General features: G+C 36.7%; 3 protein-coding genes across 8 annotated transcripts in view; 1 reads left to right on the forward strand and 2 right to left on the reverse strand.

Annotated features, from left to right (window-relative positions):
- The window catches only part of TFB1M (transcription factor B1, mitochondrial), a 26,148-nt gene extending 6,643 nt beyond the window's left edge, over nucleotides 1-19,505 (forward strand). For all 3 annotated transcript variants that reach the window (XM_057364875.1, XM_057364873.1, XM_057364876.1), the window contains exons 5-8: nucleotides 1,146-1,297; nucleotides 5,534-5,653; nucleotides 16,443-16,570; nucleotides 19,244-19,505. In XM_057364875.1, coding sequence (XP_057220858.1) covers nucleotides 1,146-1,297; nucleotides 5,534-5,653; nucleotides 16,443-16,570; nucleotides 19,244-19,505 — 662 coding nt within the window. The remainder of the gene's footprint in view (nucleotides 1-1,145; nucleotides 1,298-5,533; nucleotides 5,654-16,442; nucleotides 16,571-19,243) is intronic.
- Nucleotides 9,592-10,383, reverse strand: CLDN20 (claudin 20). Its single transcript, XM_057364877.1, has one exon. It carries the CDS (start codon nucleotides 10,317-10,319, stop codon nucleotides 9,660-9,662), a length of 660 nt encoding a protein of 219 aa, XP_057220860.1. The 5' UTR covers nucleotides 10,320-10,383; the 3' UTR covers nucleotides 9,592-9,659.
- Nucleotides 19,506-20,547: 1,042 nt separating the features above from the next.
- The window catches only part of TIAM2 (TIAM Rac1 associated GEF 2), a 163,101-nt gene continuing 157,832 nt past the window's right edge, over nucleotides 20,548-25,816 (reverse strand). For all 4 annotated transcript variants that reach the window (XM_057364872.1, XM_057364870.1, XM_057364868.1 and 1 more), the window contains 5 exons: nucleotides 24,722-24,780; nucleotides 23,783-23,888; nucleotides 22,970-23,057; nucleotides 22,195-22,349; nucleotides 20,548-21,341 (listed from right to left, as the gene is read on the reverse strand). In XM_057364872.1, the coding sequence (XP_057220855.1) occupies nucleotides 20,698-21,341; nucleotides 22,195-22,349; nucleotides 22,970-23,057; nucleotides 23,783-23,888; nucleotides 24,722-24,780 (1,052 nt within the window). In that variant the 3' untranslated portion in view covers nucleotides 20,548-20,697. The remainder of the gene's footprint in view (nucleotides 21,342-22,194; nucleotides 22,350-22,969; nucleotides 23,058-23,782; nucleotides 23,889-24,721; nucleotides 24,781-25,816) is intronic.

A 25,816-nucleotide genomic window follows, 5' to 3' on the forward strand; every position in this document is an offset into this window, starting at 1 on the left:
ATCAGAGATGTCCTCCCAGTCACCTTTTCCAAATTCATTAATTTAAGGTAAAGTCACTCTTGGCAGTACCTGAAGAGCATTGAAGTGCTTTCTGTCTCAGGAAATAAAAGACWGTGGCACATTTTGTTCACCTTGAAAAACTGTATGTTGTATTTGCCTTATTGCAAAAGTTAAATGCTTCACAGAGCAAACTATGAGAAAATGTATGTGTGAGAGTGTGYGAGTGCAGTTTTAAAAATTTGCCTTTCTTGAAGATAGTCACTGATKGGTTTTGAGCTGAGTAATCAGAGTAATTAGAGGTAAGATACATTTCTTCTGTATTACTGCAGTATGTCTGAAAGGCTGGTGGATTTCAAAAGCCACTATCTCTGATAAATGTGTAATACCACAGATAGAKGGAAAATATCACAGCGTAAAAAGGGCATAATAAGGAAAGTGTGCCAGAAAAACAGGTTGAATTTGATATTGTCATCTCTTATTTATGTTAATAAATATTGTAGTATCTAAGAAACAGCACACTGGCTTTTGAGGTTTGTCCACTTCGTTTGCACTCCTGCTTAGACAGAAAGATTCCTTTTAATGAAATCCCTGTGTTGTGTTGTACAAGATGCACTGATCCATAACTGAAAAACAGGTATCGCTTCTTATGGCTAARTCTTGTACTTTAGCACCTTTTGATTTCAGAGGAGTCTATACTGAAGGAGAGCTCTGTCCAGTGTGGGTTAGGTGGTTGTTTTGGGGGTTGTTAAGACAGTAAAATGCCCCTGGGAGAATGTGTTGGATAGAAGTATGAGTATGGCTATGGAATCACAGGAATGCTGTTAYACTTTTGCCTTTCTAGAGTAGCTCAGCTGGAATTTACTCATTAGCTGAAAATCATCTGAAAGTTACTGATTTATTCAAAAGCAAATGAGAACCAAACCTAACCACTTTTTTTCCARGTAAATACTGAGAATAGTAACACAGTTTCATCAGTGTAATATGAGTATAAATGAACAGGTACCATTTYGGTGTGGCTTGATAAAAATTGTTCCCATATTTTAAGTCTAGGTTGATAGGCACATATTTTTCTTGTGTTTTATTTCTTGGCAAAATCTTAACCAAAACTTTTTGACAGTTGCTCTTCTTCTGTCAAATGTCAACAGAGCCACCAGATATACATATCATTGGGAATCTGCCCTTCAGTGTTTCAACTCCTCTAATCATCAAGTGGCTTGAGAATGTTTCGAAACAGGATGGACCTTTTATTTACGGCAGGACACAGATGACACTGACTTTCCAAAAGGAAGTTGGGGAGGTAAAATTTTTAGCATTTTTCCAAAATTGTTCAGATGATAAATTGAACAAAAAGTGTTTTACATGCATTTTTTTTGTTTAAAATTACAAACCCAGTCTTAGCTGGCTTTGAAAAGAGAAGAAAGGGTTAGTTGAATTTTTAGTTTGTCTGTAATTTATGAATTTTGATGTATTAATTATCTACTCTGATCCTTTTTTTTACTGTCTTATGGAGAGTTATATTTCCTTGAGGTACTCCATCTAGTCTTTTCTGAAGTCTGATTGCTTTAACGTGAATACATTGCACAGATCTTAATATGGTTTTGAATATRTTTATTCTCTCACAGTCATTTGTGCACTGTCATCAGTCTGGTTTTCCTTACCTTTCATTCATTTCAGGAAATGCACTTATATGTCTTTTCTTTGTCCTCTTTATTAAAAATATATTTTTCAAAGCACCTTCCTGGAAATAAGGAAAAATGGAAGGTTGGCTTTATTTCTGGTTGTGATTAAATACTTAAAACAAGGGGGTGTTCGTCAAGGCCATGGAAACTGGTGTTGGTTTTCTTGAACWAGACTTGATATAAAAATTATTAATGTATTGCTGCCATTCTTGTGTGTATAAAAAGATCTTAATTTACTCCTGTCACCGTAAGTCCAAGAGCAAATTGATATTTTACTTTGTATTAATAGTTTCTTAAAGAAGGCCAAACTGGTCTGCAGTGTTGTAGTGTTAATGCCAGATCAGTTTATATTAGGTTGGCTTACTCCACAGTGCTTTCAGAATACAGTTTATTTCTGTTGCCATTGCATGGAAGATTTAATGGCATAGAGAATTGAAAGTTTTTTGCTTTGTAGTTATGGAGGCAGTCTGGCTTCTTTCAGGCATCTCACTTGCTTTTATAAAGAAAAGGAGGAAATGCACATCAGCCTGAAAAGTGAATTTCCATCATATTACTCCAGTCTGTAAATACTGTGTTTTGTCTGTGCAGCCTCAATGTGTATGTTGTTTTCATTTTAGTCCTTCAGAGTAGAAATTTGAATAGGAAAATTTTKCTGGTTTTATTTTTTTTCTGTGTGAAAATTAGTAATAATTATATATGCAAGTGGCACGTCTRCTGTTGTTTCTTGGATCAAAGAAAATCATATTGTGCTGTCATTGCTCTAGCCTTGCAATCAGGATTCAAGAAATATTTCCAGTAGGTGTCTCTAGAGAACACCAGGGAGAAACATTTGGTATGAAATAAACCAGATTTCTTAATTCAGTTCTGGGTTCATTTTGTTTCAGGCATTCAAGAATGTAGATTTGTTTTCCAGAAGGACTTCATGTCATGTGAGATTAGGCTGTGTTGCAAAATACAGCTGATGGACTGTGATGTAAAATGCAGAGTGATGATGAGTGAGATAGAGTTTTGTGACAGCAGTGAAAAAATTCACCTAACACTGTGTGAGAGCACTCTGGGCTTTATATAGTTGTACCACGCTGCACATATCATTGATGGCATGCAGTTTATACTTCTGCACCCTGCCTAGCTCAATTAGGTGCAAAATACCATGCACACTTAAGCTGTTGGATTAGAACACTGAGAAGTTAGAARCAGTAGAAATTGAATATGTTGTTCAAGATCATGTAGGGAATCAGTGATAATTGTTGAGTGTACATTCTGAGATCGGTTGATTCTTGTTCAACACAATTTAAACACAAGTCTTCCTCTAAAGACAAAATTGTTTATAGTTGCTGGTTTGCATTTCCATTATTGGTTTAATACCATTAAAAGAAATGCWTTAAAGATACTATTTTATGATTAGCAGAAAGAAGAATATGTCTTTTCTCCTGACCCTCTGGAGTTGCTTAAGGTAGCCATTGTAATTTGGTGTGTACAGGCATATTCAGTATCAGGAAAGAGAGAACAGTGTAATGCAAATGGTAGTGAGTTGCTACTGATATTTTATGTATTTCAGGATTTATAGTCTTGACAGGGACATATCTTAAACTCAAAAATTTGGTGTCCTTCCTGAATGTTTCTAAGCTAAGAGCCTAAACATCTAAGAAAGTCTGTGTGTATGTCATAAGCTCAGCAAAAGCCTAGGGTGTATCGTGGAAAGGAGTGATGTACTTTATGATTAGCTGGGATAATTTAATGTTAATAGTAAGAAAATGAAGCAATGGGCTCTTTTATTTATGGTCAGATTTTGTTTTGCCAGGATAAGGGGGAAATAAATACCTTTGCCATTTKTGCTGGTAGTATTTTCTTCCTTTTCTGTTTCATTGCAGTACAGCAATGTTGGTGTGAGTTATGTCACTACACACCTACTACTGCAGCCTACACTGTTCTATGATTTAAATAAATTGATTAAAGCTGATGAGAGCCAGAAATTATTTTATATGCTGAATCTGAGGCTTGTTAAGGAGGATAAGGGTAAATATGCACAAGAGTAAAAATAGCACTTTTGAGTGTCAAGCAGATACATTTTATTTTCTGTAGTTTAAATTTGTAAAATCATTATTCACTTTGTGGGTAAGAATTTTTGTCTTGTTCCAAGTTCCTTGGTGCTTTATCTCAAATCTGTCAGCTAGGCCAGGTCCTTCCAGCCCACTTCCTCTAAAATTGATCCTCTAACAGGGCCTGTTGCTGTAGAACGAGGACTAATGGTTTCAAACTGAAAGAGGGTGGATTTAAATACAAGGAAGAAATTTTTTACAGTGGGGGTGTTAAAACAYTGCAGCAGATTGCCAAGAGAGGTGGAGGATGCTGCATCCCTGGAAACATTCAAGGTCAGGCAGGTCAAGTCTCTGAGTAACCTCATCCATCTGCAGATGTCCCTGCCTATGTCAGGGTGTTTGAGTGGCTCATATGTATGTGTGCCATACTCAGATATGGTCCTACTTCTGTGGTTGAAGCTGCTTAAGATGTTTCTACCCAGAGATTGATGTTATGTTATCCCTTTGTAACTGAGAAGCAGCAACTTACTGCCTGAGACTTGCTAGATGGTTTCTGGGAGAATAAAGACGGTTTGTTTGAGTTGGYATTGGAAATGTTGCTACAAGTGTTGCCATGTGGTCATTTTCATTTCCACTGCAGAGGTTAAGGAAGTGCGTGTCTGATTGCATTGTTAGACTTTGCAGTCTGGGTTTTTTTCCAGAGAATAACAATTTTCTCTGAAGCAACAGTGAAGGTAGCTTTAAATGCTGGCATAGGCAAAAAGAATCACTGAGCATTCTTTCCAGAAAGTCATTGAAAAGTATTTTTTTGCTCCATGCTGAACTGACTTTCAGAAGAGTTGTTTAAAAAAAAAGTGAAACTTCAAAAACAAACTTAGCTTTTATCTTTCTGGAATAGATTTCATAAGCATGACAGCATTTAATGAATGGGCTTTTCATATGAAACTACATGATGTACAGATGTTCCCAGATATGCAAATTGAGGTTTAGTTTGTTGTTTTGGTTTTTTTTTTTTTATTGGGGTGGTGGTAAATAAGAACAGAAATCATCAAAATTCTGTTTTTGCAGTTAGTGTAATGACTTCTATAATTTGAGACTTGTTACAGGATGCTTTTTTATATTTAAATTTCATTTGTGCAAGCAAAACACAATTTCTTGCCAGGTCACAAAAGTGTAGRAAACCTCTGTTCAGGCTATTATTTTGTAAAAAAATTCTTGTGAAAATCAGACAACGACTAAATTGAGTTTTAAGTATTAAATGCTCTCAGTGTTAGCCGTTCTAAATTTATGTAAAGTAGACCCAGCTTCCTTGCAAATATTGTAAGTGTAGACCAGTTAATTATGAAGAAATTTTGGTTTCTAGCCAATCTTGAGTTTCTGGAACTTTGTTTCATCTTAAGAARAAAAAGACTAGTTATATTTTATACAGAAACAGTAGAAGGAAAGGATTATGAGAGTACTGTCAGCTGGTGTTATGTTTGTTTTGAATCCTGCAGTCAGAATAGTTTTAGTTTTCTCTTGTGTCCATACAAAATTATTTTGACATTCATTTAGTTCTGCAGAAGTTCAAGGAGTTCCTTTTCATGTGCATTTGATTGCAGGACTGAGTTTGTAAATCAGCATGGTRTCTTAGTGAAGTGTGGCTATATTGGAGAAAAGAATTCTAGATTAACTGCGCATGCAGTTTGATAASAGTTTTTAATGATTAACTGGTGGTGGTTTTTTAATTTGATGATACTGAAAATCAAGCTTTAATGTAACTGATCAATTGGTCAATTCAGCATCACTGATGTACATGTTTTGATTTTCCAAAAGAGACTTACAGCTAATCCAGGAAGTAACCAACGTAGCAGACTATCCATCATGGCTCAGCATCTCTGCACTGTGGAAAACTGTTTTGTAATTCCAGGTCAAGCCTTTGTTCCAAAGCCAGAGGTAGGTTTTCCTGTACTTTTTTTTTGTGGCTTTTGTCATTTGTCAGTCAAGGAATGTATCTTATATTGACTAATGAACATTGGTGGCTGCTCTGTTTGAATATCTCCATATTACRAAGTGGAGTGATATGAAATTTCTGTAAATGAAGCATGTGTACTCTAAGAAAGTGCTTTTTTTAGTTCCTCAGAACTTGGCTTTGACTTTCAAACCTGTCTGCAAGGTCATCATAATTCTTTGGGTGTTCTGGAGAGGGAGATTAGGATTTAATTAGGCAGGACAGTCTGCTAGGACTGGAATATTTTTGGAAAGCCTGCTATTTTACAATTTGTATTTATAAACAGTTTGGGAATTGTGCCTAAAGAATTTGATGGATCTTTTGAAAGACTGTGATAAGAAAAGCTTTTCATTTGTCATCTTTGTCAAACATCTCTAATTTTACCACATGTATAATCTTGATGTTTCACCCCAATCATATTTAGCATATTTTACTCCCTCCTATTTGCTATAGCATTTTGTCACCAATATCCACCTGACTGTTTTAAAAAGTAACAATTTTTTATTCCTCTTAATTGTTCTTGAGTGAGTAGAGAACAATCTCTTAGTATTCATCTTATGTACTACCACTGGTTTTTATTAATAGCCATTATGATTACAGAAATCAAAAATGAAGAAATTAATCGGTATTTTGGACAATAACTTTTTTTTTGGTTTGGTTTGGTTTGGATTTTTTTGTCAAAATTGTGCCTGACTGTGAGTTGTGTGTACCTGAATGCATTTGGAAATCATAGGATTTTAGAAATATTTGGGTTGGAAGGGACCTTTAAAGGCCATCTAGTCCCAWTCCCATGCAATGATCAGGAACATTTTCAACTAGATCAGGTTGCCCAGAGCTCTGTCCAATCTGATCTTTAATGTTTCCAGGGATGGGGCATCCACCATCTCTCTGGGCAGCATGTTTATGTTTTACCAGCCTCATTGTAAAAAACTTCTTCCTTATATCTAATTTAAATCAACCCTCTTGGAGTTTAAAACCATTACCCTTTGTCCTTTYAAACTGCTGTTCTGTTTCAGAAATGAACGTGCAGCTTCTGAAAGTCCTTCTTAAGCTGGTTGGTTCAGCTCTTCAATACATTTCCCCTCCCCTCTCTGAGTCTCTCTCTTGGTCCTTTTTACTTCTCTGGCATACCTGTTGAGAACCTTTATTTAAAGTTATTTTCTCATTTATCGCAATAAATTTTAAGGCCTCTATCAGGGCATATTTTGATGGTAATTTAAAATTTTGTTAGTATTTTTTTAGCAAGTAACTGTTCAAACATGTTAAATTACTAGTTATGACAGCAGTCTGTTGTGAAAAAAATGACCATACTTAAGAAATCTTATTTTTTTGCTTTGAGGCTTTGGCTTAGGGCTTTTTTCCTGTCTCCTAGCTGAATRGAAAATAATCTCAGGGTGACATCTCACTGTCAAATTTGTGAATCTGCTTTAAGTAAGGCCAAAATTCCAGTTTCATGGTGGTTATTTCTCGGTGGTGGGTACAATCTGAGTACTAGTAGTGCTAATGTAGTCAAATGTCTAGTTCAGACTGTGTCCCAGCATTGGGAAACTATAACTGATAGTTCCATTTTCCTATATTGAAAAGGCCATACTTTAGGTTGACCAAGAGAGAGATARCACGATTGTGACAAATATCTTAGTATAAGCATATCCTACAGTCAGCTGGTGCTCTGTTGAATTAAAAAAGCAGCCATATTTTTATTTAATGTTATCTGAGTTAAAATGAGTRTTGCTTAAATTTCAAAAGCAGAAAATACATTTTTTTCAGGCAGAGCTGGCACCTGTTTTCATTATATTTTGTATCCTTCAAACTCCTGTAGTAGGTTGATCTTCTGTTTTATCATTGCTCCTTTAGCTGTAGACTGATTTTAGCTGTATCATCGCTCGTAGAACCTGTGTTCTTGGAAAGCTCTTGCAGCATATTGGGAACGAAATGGTTCCATGCTTGGTTTTTGTTTCATACCTATAAAAAGTTCAGGTACTTTATAAAAAAGTTTCAGGAAGAAAAGTTTTCAGCGTATGTAATCAATAAACATTTCATTTTGCTCATGGTATGCAATTATTACCTCTTTCTTATGCCCTCCTGTGAAAATTCATCTTGGTTATAGTTTTGCTAGCAGATTTAATTCATGTACAATGGCAATGGTCATGGCTGTGTCATGTCAAACCCCTTTCTAAAGGTGGAGATGCATGTTTGTGAGATTTTTTACCTCAATTTGCTCGAAGTATGAAGATTATTTCAACATTACTATGAATGTTGAGACATAAAAGACTCTTGGTTAATGGAGTGGTGCTGCACAGCATTGTGTCTAGGAAATAAAATTGGCTTTTTGGTCATAGTGAAGTCCCTGCCATATCCAATAACTACTGATAGTTGCATTAGGAATAATACAAAACAAGCTCCTTGTTTAAAACAGGAAACTCAACTAAAAGCCAAAATGTAGTGCCATTCTGTGTGTGATGAAGACTCTCTGTGAGTAAAGATTACTTACATATCAAGTGCATAAAACAGTTTCCCAAATGTTATGATAGAAAATCTTTTTCCAATGTACTAAATAYGTAATTTTTGAGTCCCTTCACGGTGTTGTAGCAAATTTCAGACTAGTACCATGGGAAATGGAAGTTGTGTATAAACATACAGAGTAAAGAGCAGTTGATTTTATTGAAAGACTCACCTAGCATTATATTCCTACATTTAAAGGTCTGTATCATATCCCATTTCATTCATCGATTTGATTCTCATTTAGGGAAATATTTAGGTAGAACATGCTTTCCTAATGACCAATACAAAACAAAATCTGTGGCAAAAGAAAAGTTTAAAGGATTTAAAGCAATTATTCAGAATAAGACAGTTAAAAAAATAAAGGAGCTGTTTCTTTAGCACTGTTGTATAGTACATTTTACTGTAGTGGATAGAATACCTGGGAGTGGGTCTGAAACAGACCCTGCAGGAATAAGACAGTAAGTGGTAGCTGTGTTATTTGAGCTGTTAATAGATACTTTTAGCAAGTGTATGTTACAATGTTTGCAGATGTTTCTTGAACATGGATATTTTCGTTTCTATCCTGCTTGTTACAGTTTGCAAGTGTTTTCAGAGTTATAGTTACATTTCTTGTTGTATTGGTTCTCGTATCTAACATTCATTGTGTAGTGATAGATCAGTAGCAATTGGTGAATGTCCAGCAGGCTTTTCTTTAACAATAATAAATGAAACCCACAGCAGGTGGCAGTTTGGGGCAGGAGAGCCGTGTTTGACAAAAGCTGAATGGTACTGCTGATCCTTCAGCCTGATATGCAGAGTATACAGCTAAGGGTTGGAACCTTGAGCTTTTGTTCTGGATTTGTTTTGGTTGGTTGATTTTTTTTTTTGTCTATTTTTTAAATTTATTTTCTTTTACAAAATCTAGTTACCAAGGCAATTTAGAATTGAAAATGAAAGGCAGATATGTCTGCTTTTTAAAAACCATTAAATTGGTCTTCTTGGACAAATAGTTTTTGGGTTTTTTACCTTGCATCCTAATTAAAATCAAGATTAAAATGTGAAATACACTATAAAATGTTGCATTTTATTGAAAGCCTGATTCACTAAACAGAAGGCAGTTAGTTTTTAATAATCTTTGCTGTAACAAGACATAGATAYGTCAATTGTACACTCAGTTATGTTTTTAAAATAGTTCCATTTTCTTCAATAAGTTTTACTTGGGAAGTCAGAAAGAAGGATTTGAAAAATCAACAAAATAAAGTACTCTTTAGCAGACAATTATTCTTTCATACTTTTTTCCTTTTTGTGGATGTCCCTATAAATGAAATACCTTGCATAAACATAACTGCAACCCAAATATAGGAAAAGTTGAATGCTATGTTATACATTCTTTTAAATAACCAAGCTACACTTAACACACAAAAAAMCCCTTGAACGGATAGAAATACTTCAGTGAATAGAAGTAATTATTTATACATAGTCCTTCAGGTTGTAACCTGCATTGCTCTCCTGCTCTGTGGATGGGAAATGGTGCTGCTTTGGAGGGTAAATCCRTGCTCCTTGCTGCCTTTTAAAACAGGAAGAGCAGAAGATCACACCTGCGATGAGCAGAAACCCTGCTGAGATGAATCCTGTATAAACTGCTCCTCCTGGTTCATGTTTACTACTCTCTGGAATGGTCTGGTCCAGAAAATTTGAAATAATTTCTCTCGTGTACCAAGATGTTGGTACTAATCCAAAGATTCCTGCAAGAATGAAGCAGACTCCTCCAGCAAAACAAGCATGATTTTTGCTGTCAGTGTCCCCTCCCAACTTTGTGCATTTCATTCCGACTGTAGTGATGCAGATCCCAAAGGCTGATAGGATACACGACAGTACCATGGTGGTCCGTGCAGCTTGGATGTAGACGGGGAGGGAGAGAATGGAGTATTTCAGGGTGCAGCTGAACATCCCAGTGCTGTACCACGTGCAGTCCATCCAAAGTCCTTGCATCTGTGTTACAGCTGTTATGATATTTGTGCCAATGTCTGCATTTACCTTCCAGTTTGGTAGCAGGGTGGCTGCGATATCTCCAAAAACACCACACAACGCCAGAATAAAAGCAAAGAACTGCAGGCTTGCTGATGCCATGATGGTTGTTATCTTCTGTCACCTTTTGTSTGCCTTTTCTCTGTGCAAATGAGGAACTGGGAGCTTCGTAGCCAAGCTGTGGCTGTCTGTGTACCGAGGAGGAAAGGGGGAAGTGCAAGGGGGAAAGGAAAAGAAATCAGCAAACAAAAAAAAAGCTTGCATTTAAAATTAGAGCTATCTGAATGAATATCTGAATATGACCCTGCAGCAGCTGAGCTTCTGTAAACAAGGTACTTGAACAGCAATGATGGCAAATGGACGATGCTTTAGAATTGCTTGTAAAAAGGAGCTGCTGCCCTTTCATCCATGATTGCAAGCCATCAAGCAAAAACTTATTTTACTGCAGTTGGTTTTGGTAATAGCATATGGATTGCAGGCTTACCGGACAAATATACTTTGTAAATGGAATGCTAGAAACTTGCAGAGTAGAAGYTGTTGTGGTAGAAAAACACTGCAATAGAAAATATATTGTACWCTTCAAGTACTTTGTTTAAGCGTGTTGATGGCTGTAGTCAGCTCCTGTTGATTATTTTATAAYGAGTACAATCTCTTATTTAAAGTATGGTTAAAGGTAACAATTTATTTCTGTTTTTTAAATGTAATATGTTTTTCTTTTTAATGACTGTTACAAAGTATCTTGGTTTTGTAGTAGAATAAAATGGAAATTAGTTTTTGCGCTATTTTCACAATTAGTCACATGACTTTTCTAATTTTTTTTATTTTTGCTTAAACTTAACAATTTTTTTGTTTCAGTTATTTCTGTTCCTTGACTTAGAGCAGCAGTATTGAACAAGTCCAAAGGGTGAAAATTATCTGCTTCTGTAGCTAAAATATTTTTTTAATACTGGTATGAAACAACTCATTTGTGGAAGTGCCTTTTTTGAATAAGTCACCTGTCTGAAATAATTTGCAAATTTGCCATGAAGTGGCACTTAAAAAAAATTCATTAAAAAGCTCCCCATTATTCTTTTTATAAAGAATCCAATTTCATGTGATGGATGAGAACATTTTAGGCAGTATGATAACTGTGCAGCTGGGAAGACAGAACTGTTGCTGTTGTATCAGCTGGACTGTTGGGATTGCAGATGCAGAACAGTGGTTTGAAACCTCCAAGGGGAGGATTAGAAAGTGGTACCCTGACTTGCTTTTTGCATGGGGCTGCATAATTGACACGTTTTGTYTTTCATCACTGTAGATAAAGGGCAGACCTCTGTCTTAGAAAGCATGATCCAAACTTTCTATCTAAATATGAACAATGATATTAAAATCAGTCTTCAGCAGCAGAACTTTTTTGAAAAGCCATAATAGTAAGGGACAGGATTGAAATAAGTGGAATACAAACTATCCGTAGCATTGTACTCTTGTTTCAGTTCATTATGCCTAAGAAAACAATGCTTCGATCAGAATATATTCTATGAGTCTTTAGTGGCATTTCTGAACTAATAAATATCTCTACCCTCCATAAATATAGCAGTTATCCTTTACAATAATATATAGTATAATTCTCTATATTTTTATAATATATAATTTATATATTTMTATGCTAATCTTGTTATATTGTATTTATTTGAGATAATTGTTCAAGGATGTGCTAACACTGTCCAGCATATATATATTAAAAATGCTTAAAGTTAAGGTGAGAATATTAACAGCTACTCATTGTTAAAATCCTGTTTCGAAGACCTGCCTATTTTCAAATCCCTTCYGTTTCAGGCTGGGAAGGGATGCTCTGGCAGATACATATCATTTGCTGTAAAGGCCCATGGGAAAGATGGCTTAACTTCCTTTTACAGAAGGAACTGACAGGTCTGAATAGCTCAAAACCCATTCAAAAAACTCATTCATATTCTCATTCATATTTTGAAACAGCTAATTAGTACCTTGAATCAGCCTTTTTCATTGCTTCCTTTTTAAAATGTCAGTATATACAAACAAGCATAAACACAAAACACTGCAAATGGTAGCCATACATTACATTTAATGAGATGAACCAAGTTAAAAGCATGATAAATTCAAGTATAAGCACTACAATTGTAGTTTAAAATGCAGTTAAATTTCGTTCTTGTATGTAGGACTTACTGTTGGATGTGAGATCTGAGATGTTTTCTTCACTGTAGATGTTCTGGAAAATGCAGTTTCTCTTGAATGGAACTATCCCTTCTCATATAAAACTGCATTGGCATGTATTAGCAAAATTTCTTGGAATGTTGTTTTTTTTCTGTTCTCCACAGCAAGTGCATTACTGCTGTTTGTTCTCTCTCTTAGTTCCATCTACCCGAGAATAAAGGAGTACTTTGTTTAATGAGTTTTGTTTGAAAAACACTCAGTAAGGGAAAGCAAAGAGATTATGGAATAAAACAGATGGAGGCCCTTAGTCCTAAATACATAATGATATCTAGGTTCTATGATGAAAAGTGTGAGCAGTGATTAAATGGAGTAAAATCTTGAGAATCCAGAAACTGTAGACTTACAGACTGGGGGGGGGGGGGAATCGTTTAAGTTGCACTGAGAGCCAGAGAGTTTTGTTGTTTGTCAGTTGGGTTTTTTTTTTTTTCATCACAGATAATCTTATTAAGAGTTTAAATTTCCTAGGAAAGAACTGTGCAACTTACTTTAATTTTTTAATTGAACAGCAGGACATTTCTATTCAATTGCAGGCTTTGCTTATCTATTCCTGATGGCTTTTGCCTTCCATAGGTCATCCCATAACTTGTTTCCTTTTAATAAGGCTGTGTAAAAGAAGAAGGGAATAAAGCTACTAATAAGGCTTTTATGGTAGTAAATGCAGCACATCAGAGAAGTGGCCTCTACAAGTTGGTGTGGGAAATCAAGAAGTTGGGAGAAAGGCCTTGCTTTATTGCAGCAGTGATATATCCATAGGTTCTGTACCTTACTTCTGGTATCCTGTGATTCTGTTTGTGAGCCTGATGTGAATGGACTTAYTGCAGAGCTGTTCTTAGACAGGAATTATTTCTGTTAGTGCAGAGGCATAGTTACTTTCTGCTGGAAGTGAACCAAAAGTAAACTCATGAGAACAAGATTGCTACGGGATGCACTTAGCTGGTGTTAGACCTMACATTTGTTTGTAGTAGACAGATAAAATGCCACTGAGCAGTTGGATTGTGAAAGTGCTGGCTTAGAACTATCTCGGTATGATCTCAAGCAGTCTGTTTTAATGAAGTTTTAATGTATTCTGCTTAGATTTCAGTTCCCTATGAGTAAATTACAGCTTGAGGAAAGGTTATGTGGGTTTGCTTATAATACAGCCCTKTTGCAAGGTACATGTATTGCCCATTATGAGACCTTTATTGTCAACAATTAGTAAAAATTGTCTCACTTAAGCTTATTCTGATTTAGAGTGTTGATTTCATTAGCAAAGCAGCAGACTTGTCTGAATTGATTGTACTCTGTTAAGTGTTCCTTCTACCCTAACTGAACATAAACCTTCATTGTACAGATATACTAGAACAGTAAGGGGTGAACAATTGCTGTACTAKCGACAATTTGGGATGTATCAGTTGAATGATTTTCATATTTATTATTTTGTAATTTTGACTGTTATTTTGTAAATATTTCTAACATACTTGGTGGGGTAAAGAGTRTTACTAGTAAAATTATCATCAAATCAACTTGTGTATTTTAAGTGCCCTTGTGTACTCAATTTGCTTTCATAATTCTACTCTATTTGATGGGTATTAAAAGGTTAGGGAAAAACAGCATGTATAATTTCAAAGGAGTGGCCAATTACAAATGAAAAGCTCTCCCCTGTATCTGTTGCTATAGTAACCAAGCAGCTTTCCTGGGGTCCAGAGAAAACAGGGTCTATAATAGACCTGAGGAGCACTGTGTTTCGTTTCAGCAGCAGAAATTGTTGCCCACTGGCCTTGAGATTGCAAATTGAGCTCTTTGGCTCTCAAGCTGTACACTGCATCTAGATTATGTTCTGTTTTCCTTCAGAAATTTTTGTTATTATTAAATATGCAGCTCTAACTCCCAAAGAGCCCTCATCTCTCACTTTTGAGCATTTCTGGAAAATTGAGGTGACTGAGAGATGCCACATGGACTCTGGTTGTTTTCTTACCTCTGATTTTGTGGGGGTAATACCTGGTTTTATTTCCTGACCAAAATATATATAAAGTTATGCATGTGCCCTTAGAATTTCTGTACAAAGAGCTGATTGGACATGTGAAATATGTGTTTTCCCGGTTCAGAAAGATTAATTTTTCTTGCACTCAGTGTGAACACAAGTTTTTTCTAAATCCTTGTGGTCTTCCTGATAGCAGAAACTTGTGGCAAAGGCAGAAGTTGTGAACACTTGAAAAATTAAAAATCTGCTTCGGGAAATAATTTATGTGTGTTTCACTGCAGATTCCATATGTCAGGTTTCCTTTGTCACCTGATTTTTAAATTAGTTCTTATGCTTCATATTTTAGTAATTTTAAGGTTCTTTTTCTGTATTATTTTTAACTCTAGCTTTCAGAGAAGGTGGACAACTAGAGTAATATATAATAATAAGTAATACATACTTGGGATCAGTAGTGCTAACACTGAAAGCTCTCTGTGGGGTTTTCTCATTAGCACCATTAATTGGTATTTTCTTTCCTTTCTCTAGCTGGTAATTTGCTTTATAAGTTCTGTCTGCATGAAAAGCTTATGTATTTTGGATTTTACAATTCCTTTGAAATATAGTAATTTGTGTTGTAGAAGCATTTGTACTGGATAGATGTACTTGACAGCTGAGATGTTCCCACAGAAAGAACAGAATGTATGGATGGTACCTTTGTGTCAGAATATGTCCACATCAGAGGTTGCTATGAGTAGTTTTGGTTGAAGCAGTAGGAGAAACCCTTTCTTCTTTGAAGTACTCMCATGCTCTGGGTCATCTGGAAGAACTGGTACACTGAGAGCACATGTGCTTTAGGCAGCAGCTGTTCTTTAGTCTGATTATGTTCCTTATTTCTGTCAGCACTAGCATAATTTACTATCACATAGAATCTGTTCTGTGAGTGCCAATAATGACTGTCAGATCTTTTTAAAAAAATTGAGTGATTGCTTATCATATTAGCAGACTTCTTTTAACAAAAGACTAAATATTTTTTAAAATCTGGCACTTAGAAATTTTGACTCATAGAGTAYCAGTACTTGTACACATTGTACAAATTCCCAATGTGCTCCTCCACAGAAATTTTTCCTTTCTGTTGTTGTTAATATCTAGTTTGGAAGATGAGCTGCTTTATTAATTGTTGTGCAGAACTTGAATTTTAGTTTTTTCCTTATTTTTAATACAGAAATCTGAATTCAGGAAGTTTCTATATAATACAGTGTCTCTATAATTGCATGACATATATATATATATATATATATACACACATATAAAAACATTAAATGTGTAGAGGTTATTTCATTCAATTTTCAGACCTGGGGCAAGTGACTGTTCTGTGAACCAGTCTGATTTGAGTAGTATAAAAGAATATATACAAGCTTATCTTTGTGGAATCATTCAAACATAATTTTGGATGAACTATGATACAAAGTGTAAATACAGAGTTGAGTGGTCACTTAGAACTGAGTGCACTTATTTCTACCTACCATTCCTTTAAATAGACTAGAAATCTTAATACATTGAAAAGCAATTCCTTGGCTTACATTTTAGAAAAGCCCTGGAGCAACAGAAAACATAGGGAACGGGTTTGATTTCTAATTATAATACCAATTTTCTCCAGCTGCCCTTCAGCCCATTTATCAAATATTGTCTAATTTGTGTATTATGTCAGAATTATCTTGTGGAAGGGTCTGAAGACAGAAGTGCTAATTACTTTACAGATTACATGGAAGTTGCTCTAAATGACAAAGTGCCATGGGGGTAAAAAGTTCCAAGTATAAATGGCATATGAACTAATTGGAAATATGTAGATAACTAAGACTAAAATTCTGTAGGGTCTTGTAAGTTAAGGCAAATCTGTATATTCCATACTGTGACATTAGTCACTGCACAGCCAGGTTACCTGCTGCAATAATGTCTTGCTTTATTGTGCCTGTTTGCTGCTRTCTAGCCAGGTGACTCAAAAGTAATGTGTCTCAGAGGAAGATGTCTGCTCAAATTTGTCTTTCTTTTCCATGTAGGTGGATGTGGCTGTGGTGCATTTCACTCCATTGGTGCAACCAAAGATACAGCAGCCATTTGAGCTGGTAGAAAAAGTAGTTCGAAGTGTTTTTCAGTTTAGAAGAAAATACTGCTTCCGTGGAATTGAGTAAGTATTATTTAATGAAAAATTCCCAGATGTTTTTGTAAATGCATCAGCTACTAAATCAGTTAGCTATGCATTTGGTTTTATTCTTCCCGTTTTAAATTTGCTGTCACAGTTCATCAGKTCTTTCAGTTTCAGAGTGGTTTCTGGACACAAAAGTATGAGATTCATATTTAAAGTAATTACGTAATAATTAATTGTGCATTTTTGATAGGGCAGTTGAAGTTGTTAAAATCACTAGTATAAAGTAATCATCTTTTCAACAGTTCATCTGTCTCAGAAATGTATAAACCACAACCCAACCACAAAAACTACAGAATGATTGAGTTAAAAAGAAGTATCAAAATCCAGAACCAAAGATGGCAGTGTGAGGAGAACATAATCTGTAGGAAATGTTACTTATCTGGGGATAATGTCAAAAGATCAAGTTTTTGTTTCTGTGCTTGCCCTTTTACAAAGTTCTTACTGGCTCTTTAAAAATCCCTGTGTCTTACTGAGGGAATTTATTAGGTTCTCTGATGTGAGAAACCTGCAGTCTCTTCACCAAGGAGCCTGTTAAAACTCCATCACAGCCACGTGTCTGACATAGTATGGGCAACCCCTGGCAATGAGCACTGACGAACATGTGACAGAGATGCTGTTAGGACTAGAGGCATCTTCTGCAGCTTGGGCTCCCTGAATGTTGCTGGGTACAGTTTTGGCCCTGATGCAGTCTAGAATTAGGGTAATGCCACCTCACTGTACAGCAAGCCTTCTATGTCACTGTTTTAAAGATGAACAAAGAATTTTGTATCTAGTTTTGGTTTGTTGGGATTTGTTTTCCTTGAGGCCATGAATGCTACTAATGTCTGGGATGCAGATATTGAATCTAAAATGAGTATAGATTTCTGTTTTAAAGTTTGAGTATGCATTTGGAAGTGTTTAGAAAATGAAGTATCCAAACTAGACTGGATGTAACTGACAGGGTGGTGGTGGTTTTTGGTTTTCTATTTTTTTTCTTTTGTGAAGGAATGGTTTCAGTTGACAGTATAAGCAGAAGGCATGTGCAGTCAGCATATCTAAATATTTTTACCAAAGTTTAAGAAAAAAACTCCTGACTATTGTGTAATCTGAAATTGTTAATAACTGCTTTACATTCTTTTGAGGCAAGRAGGGGGAATCTGAACTTTTGGACGTCACGTATCCCCCTAGCAGCTTATCGTACTTTAGCCCTAGTGTGCAGCTAAGAAATACAATCCTCTTATTCTTTAGCTGACCTGAAAAAAATAACAAATTTTGGTGCATAATAAAGCTGTTAAGTTCATTATAAGGTTATCTGTCACACAGACTGTATATAAATAAGGCAATAGAATCAGTTTACATTTGTGCATCAATTCTGGGATTTGATGTGAAATACAAGATTGAGCTATGAAGTCCATATTATAGTTTGAGTTGTGGTTCACCAACATTAATAAGATGGTTCATATTCTCCAAAAGTAATTAAAACATTTTTCACTCCAGGTATGTTTTTTAACTATCAAATCAAAGGAAAGAGGGATATGGAAATAAAAATTGATCCATTTTAACCTGGCTGACCTAGATGCTGAACTAATGGGAACATTTTGACGAAGGSCTGAAGTAGCACATACTTAAAACCAGTTTTCCCAGGAGTTTCATCCTTTACTTGTAATTTTAAATCCCTTCTTAATCTTGTGTTCTATGCACCCATGAGGAACCAACTATCGTTACTTATACAAAACCTTTTGACTTGTTTGTCCAGCCAATCTGCCAAACAGATCCAGAAGGGGGTAGTGGTATTGTATTAGATGCACAACATTTTTTGGTTTTATGTATGTAAGATACATATCTAACATAAAGATACATATCTAACAGATAGAACTTGAAAACTGAGAAATGCAGATGAATCATGTACAGATTTTTTACCTTTCTGGCCTATTGTAGACTGAGAACTTCTGCTAATAAGAGCTGGTCCTTTCAATAGTTTCATACTCTGTAGTATGCATTTTTGTGTGACWGTAAAAATCACTTAACTAATACCATTCAGTAAAATCTGGGGAACTTCTGAGAGAGAAGGATGCGTCTGGCCCAGAATAAATGTACTGGCAATCTGTGAACAATGACAGAGCTGAAAACAAAATCTAGGACACCTGCCACGTTCTTCCACATTCTAAATATTAAAAAGTGAATGGCAATTAAATATGTCTTTCCTTCTTGGCTTTTTTTTTCTGTCATTAGAATTAGGGTATTAATGACAAGTGATAACTGTCTGTCCCATTGGAATTAAACAGTCTGAAAGAAAGTCATATGGTTCGGATCTGTTCTGTTTTGCAGTTGAATCTGTTGTTGCTTTATAAATATGAGGCTTATTCTAAGAAGGCTCAGTGCTTGTATCCATACCCAAAGTTCTCTTCAAGGTTAGGAAACATGAACATACATGAATRTTTTTAGTGTATAATGTATGTGCTTTCTTGTGGTGTCATAATTTGCATTTGCAAAAAAAGGACCATTATGTTTCCATTGCTCAGATAATGAGCTATATTAAGGAGTGCCAGAGCTAAAATAGTGACATAATTAATGTAGGCTTACTATTAAGTAAATTCTGTGTTACTCTTAAGGGAAACATAATTGTCTGTCTGAATTGTTGAAATTTGTTTTTCTTCACCACGTATCTTTCAGGACCTTATTTCCTGAAAATGGACGCTTGAAAAGAACAGAACAGCTGATGATGACAGCAGATGTTGATCCAACTCTGCGTCCTTTTCAACTCTCCATGTCACAGTTTAAAAAACTCTGCAATGCATATAGGAAAATGTGTGATGAAGACCCAAGCCTTTTTGTGTTTGATTACAGAGAAGAACTAAGGCAAAAGAAGACAACAGGAAGTTTACTTGGAAGTACTGGTCAGCCTGAACAGACTGAAGAGGAAAATCAGCTGTAACAGCACAAGTCTGACTTCTTTTATTAGTTTTAACTGTTTGATCTACAGGTGTTGACTAGTAAAAGAGGCTTGTATGTTCCTACATCTGTGCAGACATGAAAGAACTGCTTTTGAGAAACTGGTAGAGAAAGAGGGCATCTCTCTATTCCATTCAGCTGCAGGCAAAAGGGAAAAGACAGTCCAGGTTCTTTTTACTTCAGGGGAATGGCTAGAACAGATACCAAGAAACAAGGTACGTTGTCAGACAGGCAATTAAGTTGCAATACTGATCACATAATTGAATTTTGTATGAATGAAAGTACTTTACTGAAATGGAAGAAAAATACTTTTCAGACGTCAGCATATAAGATGGTGTCTGGGTTTTTTTTTGCTTTTTTTATCCTGGAACATCCTACTGTGCAGAGTAATTTAAAAAACAGAAGCCAAGACTCTTATAAATACACTCAAGTGACTGGCTTATGGGAGGATAAAGTGCACCAATTGCCTCAAGGTCTGCTAATACTTTTCTCATTTATGCAGAAGCAAAGAATTTGGGATTTAAWACTCCAACTACAGAAAAGCAGCACAATGAAAAGTAGAAAACATGGCTAAGTACAATACTTATTTGTCTTTTACTGTACAGGCTCGTAGAGAAAATAAAAAATACAGTCAAATAAAAGATTACAGGCCAAGCTTTGTTTTTTGTATTTACACATATGTATAAAGTATAAACAGCATCGAAACATACAAAAATGAAACTTCTGCACTGTTGTGCACTAAGACACATTAAAATAACTTAATTCTGCTTTAAATAAAGCGAACACGAAAACCAAAGAAATAAAATGCCCAAGGTATTGAAAAATTCAGTTTGCAATGCTACTTTCCATTGTAAACCCCTCTGCCACTCAGTAGCTCCTTTTCCACATTACTTAAAATACTAACGAGGCCATCCCCAAGAACACTACATCATCTTAATAACTGCTTGAAAGGGATGAACTAACTTACAAACCTGGGCCAACTTAGTCTATTTTTGATCCACAATAAATTAAAATAACTTAAGAATCCTTTACAGCTGTTTTTTGTGGAAAAATGTATTAGTGCACAAAATCAGATAGTATTTTTCCTGCAGCTTCCATGAATTTACTAGTTTTAAAGCAAAATGTTGAATTTTATGTGGACTTCAAATGAATGTTTTAATATAGTGCTTAGGAAGCTAGGATTTTCYGTGCCTCTCCACAGCTTCATAAAAACAGTCCTCATTAACTACAGATGTTAAACTCTGTACACTAAATTCTCTCTCTAAAATAGAGTTCAGATCCAGGTTTGCAGCATCAGAGTGACTGTCAAGTGATTGGTGACGTTCTTGCATTGCCATTAGAGTTCCTCTATTACGCTTTGTGCTGTTTACTTTTCTCTTCACTGGGCAGAAATGGGCCCGCACGAGCTTTGGATGCTCTGGTATCTGAAAGCCATCTCCTTCCTCGTTTTCAGCAGCCTGATCCCGTTCAGAGTCAGCACCGGGTTCCTCTGAAATCTTCAGCCGCTGGAACTGTATTTCAATGTCTTTGGTAGGGCTGCCTTTCTTTAGGCTCCGATAGTCCTCATCATCATCATCATCACTGAGAATATCGGATTCTTTGACAAGAACATTGGAAAAGTCAGATGCAGAGCTTTCTGCATGTTTATCAGGAGATGAATTTTTGGGCTCCTGGATGCTCTCAGAAGTGTGGCAGCTGCTGCTYTGAGTGCTGCTGCTCAGGCTGCACTCATCAGAGTCCTGGAAGGTGCCTTTCCCCTGGTCACCATTCCACTCACTACTGGRTGAATTCTTCAGTACCTTCAGGGACCTTGTGGAAGCTGTGCAGAGTAAAAATGCAGGTTTATTTTTTTCAGCAAAACATCAGCTGGTTATAACTTTTATCTTAATATCCCACTTATGATTACAATGTACATAATCCCATTTGGTAGTCATTCCGAGTCAGACGTGTCAGCACTCTGAATGAAAACAGTGTGATCCCATGGCACAGTTTTCATTCCATCTAGCCCAGGGCTCTGTGCTTGCCTTCATGTGTAATACAGATAAAATCCTCCACAATGTGTAGTCAKAGACACTTCTGCAGGAAAGACTGACTCAAGCACCTCAAGCACTGGAGGACAAAAATGTAGGCAGAAGTTGAACTGTTCCAGATCCTGTGATGTTAAGGGGATTTTACAGAGGAGTAATCAGACAGAGAACTTGAAATAATAGTAACTATGCATTTTAGTTAAATGTCTGCAGCCTGTACTTAATTACAGTATCAGCTGGGGTGCAGAGTTAGCACAATGAAAGAAGCAAGACCCCTGCCTTTTGTCAGTTGTTTYAGCTATAAATGTTATTAGAGCTGAGTTATTGAAGGGAACCTGGAGGAAAGAACACTAATACTGTATGCCAAAGGGAGTCTGTTCTGCCCAGCAAAATTAATCTGGACCTTATTAAGTCTTCTCTGAAGAGAGTTAATGACGCATCACATTGTGGGGAGGAGGGACAGCAAGCCTGCTTATCTCGTGTAGCCCTTGTAAAACACTGAATGGTAGAGAAACTACTCCTTCTCCAGTCCAAAAAAAACTGGGTCTAACACATGACACTCTATGGTCACAGTAATAATTGTGAACCCCCTACCAGCACTGGAGTCCAGACACTTTGTTTTTCCCTTGAGGAGGTGTTTCTTACCCAGTTTGGCTGTTGCAGGTATACGATTCTTGAGCGGGACAAGGCGATCTTTACATGTTTTGTCCAGTGGTAGCTCACATTTTATGTGACGTCTGAAATTCTCCCGCAGAATAGAACGGATGACCTTCACAATATTAGTCTTGTTCTCAGAATCACTGCAAATTAACAGAAATACAGAACTTAAATTTCCTCTCTGAAGTAAGACATTGGGATAAAATGTTCCCGCTTCCTTTCTGCTGATGTGCTTTAGTGCAGTGTGTTGCTTGCTTGCTTTAGTAGTGGGTTTGCAGTTATGAAATCAGAAAATGTTTTGGRTTGGAAGGGACAYTAAAGATCATCAAATTCCAACCCCCCTGCCATGGGCAGGGACATCTTAACATTTTTAAACATTTCACACACCTTGTGTTTTGAGATCTTGGCTACTTCCTCTTAGAAAAAACTTGAAAGGTAAATTCTAAATGAGGAAATCATCACCTTAAGTGGTCTTTATGAGAAAGTAATCTCTGTTAAMCAACTGACAATCTCATAAAACCAGTATTTTCCCATACCATACTTGTGTTCCTTTATCTGCAAATGTTGGCTCACTGCACCTAATTCATTCCCATTCGAATTTGTTATACTTTATGCAGTTAAAGACTGGCATAGTGCCTGGCTTCAAATAGTGGGTGCCACTTCAAAACTGCTGATGCAAAGGTCACATGGGGGAAAACATTTTCCTTTTTTTTTAAATTCCATTAATGTGGTTTGTGAAATACAACMTCCATGTAAAGCTTACCTGCTGCACAGCTGAAAAATTGTTTCTGGCCTGCCTTCTAGTTCTGACTTGGTATGAATCAGTTCCCAGATGCAGCTGTTCTCTGTTCCTGTGCATGGAAGGAAATGTTACTTTGGCATATACTCCACAAAACCTTTGGCATTAGAAAGACCAGGGTAGAGCTCCCCCATTTTCCCACAGGCATGTTCACACAGCCATGTGTGGATCCACAGAAGATCCCAYACAAGGTGGAACCCAGTCCCTGAGCTCTCTTGCAGCAGCCTAGCACTGCCTTTGATAATTTCTCTCTTGGACAGTTTTCTCCCATTCTTGATGCTTCTCCAAGTTTTCTGGCCTTAACAGGCCTCCATCCAGGTGTGCTCTAACGACGTTGTGACACTTTACAGAGCATACAGAATTGAATAGGACCACAAAGATCAAMTTGAAATAAACCTGTAGTCCCCTACTACCACAAATTACAGTCAGCTTTGCCCTGTTTGAAAAAGCACAAGGTATAGCACACAATAGCATCAGGGTGTCACCATGATGTCAGCTGTGGTAGATCACCTTTCTTTTATTGGGGATTTCCATTCTGTCATTCCTTCACTTCATATTACATCTCTCTGAATGCACAGAAGTGAGCATACCAAATAAAGAAAGTCTGTAAATGTATCGAGCCTGGACACCCTGAGCACAGAGACACCACAGAGTGTATAGATTGTATTTTCTCTAGACCTGCCTGTCTCCAGAGGCTCCAGAAAGACATGGAAGAAGTAGTATTACAGAATCCCAGGAAAGCATTAAATCCTAAAGTATTTACTGCAAGAGAGTTACCTGCTGTGTTTCCCAGTCGAACTTGAAGAGCAGATAAGGGAATCAGCCAACGAAATTTAAATGGATCCAAGTCACCATAATTATGTGCAGCACGAACATTGGTAGGCTGTAAAAAGAAAACAATGGACATTTCTAAGTAATAGAAATAGAAAAGTGGTGGTGTTTTTCGTTACTCTTGAAAGAACTGCTTCTGAAGAAAAACTAAATTCATTAAAGTTTCCTTCAGTACCTTAAAATGTGCTTGAAAATGTAGTTGAAATGGTGATAGACATAACCTTTAGAATTCGTAATTGCTTCAACTTTTAAAAGCTGTTTGATTTTAACAGATAAAAATACTTTGCCTATAAGTACTACTAGGAAACAAGTTTCCTGTGAAAGAGCATGCAGAATGTTGATTAGCAGAATACATTAATCACGTAGCTGCTGCTGCTACTTTTAGAGCCCCTCCATCTGTTAAAATAAGCAAGGTGCAGTACATCACCACTGGTACTTGGAACATATAACTTGCTGCCTGACTTCCACATTTGAGGCCTGTAAATGGGTACAGAGGAGGTTATGTCTACAATGCCCCTTTTTCTTTCCTTCCAGGATGATCAAGGGTCTGTAAAACAAACGTCTTTCACCTACACCCTGTGTAAAGGTAGGCCATCATAAATGCCATCTGGGAGAGTTAGTGATTTCTGCATGACAATGTTTCATATCCCACCTGATAAAACTAACATGGGGATCACACAAGATGCTGCTGCTTACTAAATAACAAAAAATAYTTATTGCTGCACAGGTACTGAAGACTTGTTTTAGCTAGGATAGCCAGAATTCCAGCCTAGGAAGAGAAAGTGGTGTTTCATCTCAATCACTCCCCCTTCAGCACTGGTATGGTCCATCTGACATTGCAATAATATCATAAACACCCACCACCTCCACTGATAGCAGACTTACCATTTTCTTTTTCAGTTTGTAGTTCTCCTTATACACCAGTATTACAGCCCTCTTGAAAACTAAAAAGGAAAAAAAAAAAAAAAGAAAAATGTTAATTATAGGTATAATATTCAATGAAAATACTATTTTGGAAAAGCTGATTATGGTAGTCATGGGCATGTGAAGGATGAGGTAAGCAAACATTGAAAAGCATTCACCCTGTATTAAGATGTCAACTGGGTTTTTCATCCTGCACTTTCATGCAATGGCATTATTTTTCCCTCAGATTTTTTCCCAGACATTTAGGACAAAGCCATTCTGCACCTATATTCTGAAGCTACCAGCAAGCACCTATCTCCTCTAAGTCTTCACATAAACAAATACAGCAGATGTAGGTTAGATGTAAAAAATTTCTTCCTGTAATCAGCAGACATTTTCAAGTGGAGCAAAGGGCCTCTAGCAGTAGAGTGCTGTGAGGGACACAGTCTGTTCTTCCTGCACTTCAACATTTGTTTAGTTTCTCAGACATCTCAATTCTTACTTTTCCTTCTGCAAGAATTCTCTGGCTTYCACAAAATCCGATTGCAGTGTCCCACAAACTTTATCTAATCTTTCAGACTCCAGGGAGACAGGGACATGTACTCGGGGACATTACTCTCATTTGTAAGGAGGARCAGAAACAGGGGCATTGAAGCTGCAGGTGAACTGAAGATCCCAGATTGGTCRCTAGGGCAGAATTAGCTCAATCCCTGCTCATGCATCCATGTTTCCTTCCAGAGGAGAGAAGGACAATGGTATGAATTTGAGTCTTATTACTACATGAAGCCGGAATGGAGCCACAGCAAGCACAGCATTAACCCCAGAGCTTGGCAGCTTCCTTCAATCCAACATATTGGGTGCATTTTCTAAGCTGCCTGCAGAGAGTTCAAAGTGAGAATAATCAGTTTCCTGAGTGGCAGATGACCAAGCTAAGCATCAGACCCAGAGTCCTTTCATTCATCCATGTCCTGCTGGGAAGTGTCCAGCACACGCAGATCACTAAGAAGCTCATCCCAGGAGCCTGGTAGGTAGTTTCTGTTTGAAGCATCCTCTCCCCTAACCATATTTCCCAGGGAA

Source organism: Malurus melanocephalus, unplaced genomic scaffold, assembly GCF_030028575.1.
Source record: "Malurus melanocephalus ecotype Western Australia unplaced genomic scaffold, MMel_1.1 scaffold_43, whole genome shotgun sequence".
NCBI classification, from domain to species: domain Eukaryota; kingdom Metazoa; phylum Chordata; class Aves; order Passeriformes; family Maluridae; genus Malurus; species Malurus melanocephalus.